This window comes from Dreissena polymorpha, chromosome 1 (assembly GCF_020536995.1).
Source record: "Dreissena polymorpha isolate Duluth1 chromosome 1, UMN_Dpol_1.0, whole genome shotgun sequence".
NCBI lineage: Eukaryota > Metazoa > Mollusca > Bivalvia > Myida > Dreissenidae > Dreissena > Dreissena polymorpha.
Genome location: NC_068355.1, coordinates 75,463,391 through 75,471,644, shown reverse-complemented (window position 1 = coordinate 75,471,644; position 8,254 = coordinate 75,463,391). Strand labels below are relative to the sequence as shown.

Sequence of the window (8,254 nt, the reverse complement as noted above, 5' to 3'; positions counted from 1 at the left end):
AAACTTTGCTTGAGCGTTCCTGGAGCGGTGAAAAACAATCATCACCGCTCGCTACCGTTCACGACCGTTAAACAGAAGTTGGCCCCCGTTAAGGCAACGCCGTATACGCTCGGTCACCGCTGATGGTTCCTCCTACCGCTCAGAAAGTTTTGAGCTGCACAAAATATTGCGAGCGGTGAGGAGCGGGCAATTTTCCGCTCCGACAAAGTTCACCACCGGTCCACCAACGCCCAGTCAAAGTTTGGCACCGCTAGACGCAAGTTCGTGGACGTTTGGGTCCGCAAGGCCAACGCAGAAATCTTGAATGCTGGACAACCGCTGCTTCGCCAGCTTTTCCCGGGCGGTGATTAAACGTTGCACAAACTTTAGTGGAGCGGTTGTAAGCGTTTTTCGAACGGACACGGAATTGCTGGAACGGTGTCGGGCGTTGAAGTAGCGATCCATTGCAGTGATGAACTTTGGTTTGGCGTTGGTATTGAGGTGTTGAAGCGGGACCAGAATTTGGCTATAAATACGGGGAGAAATGAGTCAGGAGTCCATTTTAAATCGAGCTACCGTTGAGTGCAGACCTCATTTCAATTTGCTCAGTTACAGTAAAAGTGTTCTACCATGGATGCTGTGAGACTTGTTGTGATTGGTGCACTAGTCCAGCAGCAGAATCAGAACCTCCTCAGATTGCAACAAGCTGTTGACAGAAGGTGAAGAGAGAAGGAGGAGAGATAGAGTTGTGTGAGTCAGACAGTGGATACTGAGGCCTGAACATGGACTGTATCACAAGATTCTTGGAGGCTGCTGCCTCTCAATCTCCAGCCTTTCACTTCTTTTGTCTACGTGGCATGATGAACTTAAACTATCGACTTCTATCAAAAATTATCAGAACGTCTATCAAAGTTCCGTAGTCAGAAGCGGTTTGCCGCTATACCAACTTTAAACTCCCGCCGAGCCGACGCGCGCATGCGCAGAACGCCGCTCTATCAACGCTCGCGTCACCGCTAAACCAACGCTCGCTACCGCTCGCTACCGTTAAACCAACGCTAAACCAACGCTGGCTTCAGCGGTGCACCGCTTTGGCAACGCCCGTGTTTTCGATTTTTTTTCCCCATTTTGTGCGCGGTGACGAGCGTTACCGAAATTCGGCCCCTCTTCATACCGTTCAAGGAACGCTCCAGCAAAGTTTTGGCGGTGTGACCGGGCCTTTACACCTCGTCTGCTCGCACTTTACCGATATCCCGAAAGGTTACATATCACTATAATAAGTTAAGGCCTAAAACCACAAAATCGATACCTTTGGATTTTCTTATCACAATTTTACGTAAAAAATCTTCCAGATTCGAAGTGAAAAAAAACAAGACATTTATAAATTGTCTGCATTATTGATCAGATTTTAGATATTTGTTGGTTTTCCGTCTTTAGAAGCTGTTCTGCCAAGGCAAGAGCTGGGCATCACACAAGCCATTCAATCCAGCAAAACTGACAGTGTTGGTTTACAGAAATCAACAAAGGAGGGATTCCTGAACTATCAAAGTTTCCAAGCTATACACACAGTTATTATCTGTGGTGATCTTTATTGGTTCTGTCGGTTTACTTGGATAGAACATGTGTGAACTTTTATAGAACTTTGAAAAGTCTATATCTGTCTATCTATAAACAAAAATCAGCTATGGTATAATAAGATCAGATGTGCAAACAATGTCAAAGGGTTGTTAAATTAACAATTTAAAGGCAATTATGCTGAAAAAATATGAAAGTTCCCATGCAAATTTAGTCTGTATATCGACAAGTGTCTACCAATAAATGTCAAACTAGTAAAACAAAACTTACCACAAGTATGTAAAAGCACTAAGTACCTGTTGTGATCATTTTTAGTAAGATAGTGTAATTCTAAACAGTAGCAAATAGCTTGTTTAGTAAATGCATAATGCAATTAATATGATTTCCTTTATATTGTGTAATTAATAAATTGGTTGTTACTTGTTGATCCATGATAAATGTTTTATGGCTAGTACAAAACCATCATTTTTAATTTTGTAAAAGGTAATAAAATAACACCACTTTGTAATTTCATATACGTAAATACTCGTGTACTGTAGGTTGATGACAGTGTATGCAGATTAGACTGTGATTTAAGAATTGCTACAAAATGGCTAGTTTTTTAGTGGCTACAAAATTTAAACTATTCAACAATAGTTTGCGAAAGAAAATTAGAATCCTGCCAGATACCTGTATTTATTAAATATTTTAATACGAAACAAGTATGTTGGTATGCTGTTACACATAATTATACATTGATAATAAATAAGAAGACAACTAGCTGTGTTAACGTTTCCCAACAGTAGAAATCATTCTTCTGATGAAGTCAGTGGTATACAGACGAAAGCTCCAGGTATGGCTTTCAATACGTATTGTGTGTTATTTGAAAGTCTTAAACTTATTGGATTAAAAAAGTCCTGTCAAATTTGTCAATCAAAATTGATTTGACACATCACATGATTTTGATTATGTTAAATCAGTGTACTGTATCCTAAATGCAACTGCTTTAGCAAGCTGTCAAGTTGATTGAGACATTTGATGAAACAAACTGTTTCCGGGGTAGTACTTAGTGTCTATACATGTATGACGTATCATGACGTCGAAAGTCTACAAGACCTACTAGTTAGAACGAGAAATGTACTTTGACGTACAATTTTCACCGACCCTTGAGTTTTAGCCAATCAGAAGATACCTTACATCTGTTGCTTTTAGAGATATTTGACATTGAACATTATTATTATTATTATTTATACCAAATTATGCGATTATCGATCGCTTACTCATAGATATTTTGCGTATTTATTGACCTGGCGTGGCGGAAGTAACCTATGACTTATTTAGTTATGGTTATTACAAAATACGATCAACGGGGAGGTTATTATACATTATTTATCCCGTTAATGTTTGGTTACTGTTTGGTTACCGTTGAGAATTTCCTACACAGTAATGCGCTGGACGGTCGTGATACTCCGCCCCGCATGAATAAATACTCACAATATGCTGAATAATTTTAATTTTAAAAAGGTAACAATCGAATCTTCTTCAAATTTGTATATGATCTTGTTCACTGGTTTAAATACTTGAAATTCTATGTGTTTTTTGTCCATTCTGATATTTTTATTCATTTTGTCCTTAATTAAAAAAGATTTTAAACATTTATTATGAATAAATCAGAAGGAAAAGCGGCTCAATAGACAAGTGTTTTGATTGGCCGTTCAGAAAATGTGTACGTCGAAGTACAAACATGTATGTCGAATCACAAATTGTACTTTGACGTGCAAACATATACTTTGAAGTGTATTTTATATTTGTATGTCGACGTACAATTGTTGTACTTCGACGTACATTTCTCTTTTTACCTAGTAGGTCTTCTTGACTTTCAACCCAAATGGTACGCCATAGTATGTTTTTAGGGTTATCTAAAGTTGCTCCCACTTAAGGGATCAATACAGAGACCTCCCAGTGACTAAGCCAGTAAGCAGACACCCCATCCATTATACCACAGCCACCGAACCAGCTTTAAATTCCTGTTGCTTGAAAAAAAAAGATGATATATGTTTAAGCAAGGAACATGTAACTCGTTTTAAGATTGATTTTTTAAGATGCATTACTTAATTATTGCAACAATTATAATTTTTTGAACACAATCATGTCCATATATTTATTAAAAATACATGGTTAAGAAAAACAACTTAAAAGGCTTTTGCCCGTAAATTAGGTAGCACCTATAATCATATTAATGTCAAATCATAGTAATAATATCAACATGGATAGTACATACCGACAATCAACAGAGCATACAACAAGAATGTAATTAGCATTACTATAGTAACTATTAATGTTTCTGTGTCAAATAGGTGTCTCCTACTTGGCAGTATATGATCAGTACGGGATAATCGGTCGTGCTCAACAAAGTGACAATTAAAATCTGACTTGTTGTGTTCATGGGATAGAGCTACGTGTTGTTTGTTTCCATCTTGAGTTATTTTGACTTTTCGGACATGAATTTTACATGTATTTTGAAGCACGTTCATTTTGTAATACTTTTCTTGCAAAACACATGCCGCATTGATATGTTAAATAGAGACTAATAATAAACTGAAATGAGTTTAATTCGCCTAGAATTCAACTTTTATCAGCGAGCCAGTTTGAAATACAATAATGTATATTATGATTAAAATATAAAATAGTATAACTATAAGTAAAAAGAAAGCTTTAAAAAGAAAGCTGTTAATAAATGTAAACTTAACATCAATGTGTTCTTTTATGGCAATAGTTTAGGGATTTAAATGTATCACACTGAATAAAATTAACATACGAAACGGTTTATTGTATAAAATACAACTACCGGGTAACGTAATCGATTTTAACCTTGAGCTTTTGCTCAGAGTGTGACGCCGTGTTCTCTGGTTGGAACAAATTAGAAAAGATACAGCGTTGTTGCCTTTCGCTTCATGGTTATGCTGTGAAACGAGGAAAAATGTTCTACTTCCTAGTTCGGAATACAAAACATATTGCAAAAGTTTGTCTCACAAAAACGCTTCAGCTTGTGAGAGGGTGGGGAGGGGGGCGTGCCACTCGTATCCAAATGTAAAGCCGTGCCTGAACATCACCTAATAAAAAATCCAAAATATAAACAAACAATTGAAAAACGTGCTATTTTATGATTTCCATTGATTCGATGTATCTAGCGAAACTGTAACCTAAATCTTAAAGTTTTCAAGTTCGATTTCTTTGTTGTCATAAATAAACCGATAAAACCATACACTGCTCGCTTTGATAAATTGCTGTTGCTGTTGATTTTGTTATAGCTCGAAGCAAGCAATAGGTCTATTATGTTTATCACATACAAATTACTTATACTAACACGTGTCCGGAAAATTTATACTGTACCCGAGTTTTATTCCCGCCAAAAAAAACAACAGAAGTCGTAAAACGCGCTACGGAATACGAAACAATTTTTATTTTAACAATACCTACCTAAAAATGCTTTTTGAGTCAGAGTTTTAATAATATAGAGGCAATTTTACAGAATATTGAAATAAATATGGACATGATTAATTTGAAAAAATAGCCGACAACGACTAATTTAGCGTTTGAATTCGCCGGGTACGATAAATATACTGAAACGTACACGGGGTACATTAAAGTGTACAAGATTATCCGGGGTACATTTAAGTTGAACCCGAGCCGACAATGACCAATAAACATATATTTATAGATCTTAGCAATGATGAGTCCACCTGCTCTTTGCTGTTTTTATGTGCAACGTTAAACGGTTAGTTTCGTTGTGAAACTTTACGAGTTAAAGAAAATAAACGTACTAATTAATTGATTAGACAGCCGAGACTTATGATTATTAATGGAAGAAGCTACGTACTGAATAGTACGTACAATTTAAGGGTAAATAGAAAGTATAAATGCATGTTATAATCGAAGTGATACTATATTGTGTTGTCAAATATCCCACTGCCGACAGTTACGAAGCGTAGGTTAAAATACTGTTCAATCAATTTCATTACCGCCTAGATAGTTTGTAAGCATTTGTATTCGTAAATGCGTAGTTTATGTTATTTAATATTATGCTGTTAAACCTAGTTACGTGACAGACTTTTCTTTGGTATGAAGACGATATGTTTGTGTACAAGTCTGAATCAACTGTCTGTTTGTCTGTCTGTTTGTCTGCTTATGTTGAATTTGATAATGGAAATGAGAGTAAAGCTATGATGTGACGAAGGTAAAGATAATAATGATGATGGTGATTTTGATATCGATGATAATGTAGAATTATGACAACGACGATGAAGCTGATGACGACGACTGTCGTTATTACGATGGAACTGCAGACATGATAACAGGCCAGGCAAAAGCAAAGAGCGTTTCACAATATGTTAACACCACTTCAACGCACTCTGACTGTGGTATCGACAAAAGCGAACGCTCTTTGGTTTTGAAGACCGTAGTTGCGTTTACATCAAAAAGTGGTATAACAGTACTCTCCATTTAGACATAGGCGAACGGCCGCAATGCCTCCCGCGCTTTGATTGAGTTTAAGTGATCCAGCTTAATGATTTGCCTGGATATAGATAGGACAGGCAGACAAAGATGCACTTTAATAAGGTTGAACATTAATAAGTTATTATGCGTTTATAAGACGAAGGCTCTTAATCGAGTATTATTTACTCATCTGATCCATATACGAACTTTATATTAATATCATAAAGATAAACATCATTACTAATTTTTATCGACATTGGCTAATTGACTGATAGATTTTGTATCTGTGGTAAGATTGTTTTAAGATTTGACATGGTGGCCACATTTAACCCAGATTCAAACTTTGCATAGATTTTCAAGATTGGCGATTTAACCAAGTTTCATGAAGAGATGGAGTCAAGAAGGTGGCTTGATTATGGGTAACACGTATTTTCCTTAGATTTGAACTAGTCCATAGTTTTGCATCCTAAGTGCCCCAGAATCAAACTGGACTAGATTTTGTTAATGTAAAGAAAACTGACCAAGTTTTATCAAGATTAAGCTGAAACGAAACCCCTGGAATGGAAACGAACTAAAAGTTGACGCCGCACGCTTAAAGACGCACTGATCTCAATAGCTTCGTGCCCATGTGAGATTTAAATTAAGGAAATTATAAAATTTAAGCAGACTTCCGAACTTTTATGAATAAAAGTTAAGGCAAGTTTCGAATGTATCCTCTTTGTGTTCGAGGAATTTCTAATCTTATGGCGTAGTAAGGCTTTATCTGATAATAGCACGACTGTTATCGTCTGCTCCATGTTCCCATTAATAAACATCATGGCCATGATGTCCAACGATATAGCCAATTATCTGTGTGTCACAAACTTATATAAACAACTTCAACGTAAATGACTCATTAAAACTGAAACGGGGAATTTTAGGAGTTTATTTTATACACGGAACATATTTGGGCTCTGATAGCTGTTTAGTTCAAAATATTACTTTATGAAAAATCGGAATTAAAATTGTTGTACTAATAACCATTTTGAAAGTGTAACCGTGTACAACAGCCTTTGTATGTAAACACTTGAAATAATCATTGTGTACACACCGGTCTTACTGACAATAACGTAGTGACGTCACCATCTATGTATAGAATGTTGAAATAATTGCTATGAACAATAAACTAGTGTAGCGCGCCTTTTGAGTCGGACAAACGCTTGTTTCGGTTTAATGTAAAGCCAAGCGATAACCAAGAGGAGCGTCTGTTATTGATCAGTCGGATGTTTCAGTGAATGAGAGTAGTAGCGGATTTTTCAAAAAAAAACATTGTTCAAACAACATATTAACATGGATTGGAAGGAGTCGAAGATCCTAGTTACTTTAGGACTTGTTCTCGGATTGTTCCTGAAATACACAGGTAAGTTTAAACAGTGTTTATACTTCAATATTCTACTAAATTTGTTTCTCGGGCAATGACACATGTAATATGTTATGAATGTAAACATAACCTGTATATTGGTGCAATTGGTAGTGTACCAGCGTTTTATGAATTAAGATCTAGTGTTTTGAATTATTAATTGGCATTACACAACTAAGAATACAGTCAATAAATAGTTACATGTTCGGAAATATTAACAATAATAACCTGTCTATGCAATTCTATTGATTGAGTGCCTCGGCTCAGGTATGTTACAAGCGAGCGCTATTATTAGGACGTGATTATTACTATTGGATTTTACCTGACGCCTATTGGAAAATGTACATACGCTTTTGCGGTAAACATCACGTATTAGGGCTTGACTAAAAATTTTCGTGTAGCTATGTTTACAATACCGATTTACAACCAGAATATGACCGGCCTTGACTGGTCTTGATATTTTGATAATTGCTCGATTAACACAAATCCCACACGTGTTTGCGTTTTATTCCCACTTTCGACATAACAATGAGTGTTTTAAACCATTCAGAATCTGAAAATCTATTGTTTGACGGACCGGTAGCGTAAAAACAACCGTATGACGGTTCTGGACGGCCCTGCCTAAAAGTCCGCGTGTCAGTGCGTGCGGTGTTTTTATTTGCAGGATAATTATATTCAAGTTAACTCCTGGGCAGACCTTGATGAAACTTCACAGTAAAATTCATTGGATGGTCGCCATTTTTATTTCAAATCGTTCAGCTTTATTGATTGATAATGTCCCGGGGCCAGAAATTGCGTTTAAAAATGAACCTTAAAACTGTATAATTT

General features: G+C 36.4%; 1 protein-coding gene across 1 annotated transcript in view; it reads left to right on the top strand.

Annotated features, from left to right (window-relative positions):
* The first annotated feature begins 6,881 nt into the window (after nucleotides 1-6,881).
* The window catches only part of LOC127835780 (uncharacterized), a 43,948-nt gene continuing 42,575 nt past the window's right edge, over nucleotides 6,882-8,254 (top strand). The window contains exon 1 of the mRNA XM_052362220.1: nucleotides 6,882-7,426. Within this exon, the coding sequence (XP_052218180.1) occupies nucleotides 7,357-7,426 (70 nt within the window). The 5' untranslated portion in view covers nucleotides 6,882-7,356. The remainder of the gene's footprint in view (nucleotides 7,427-8,254) is intronic.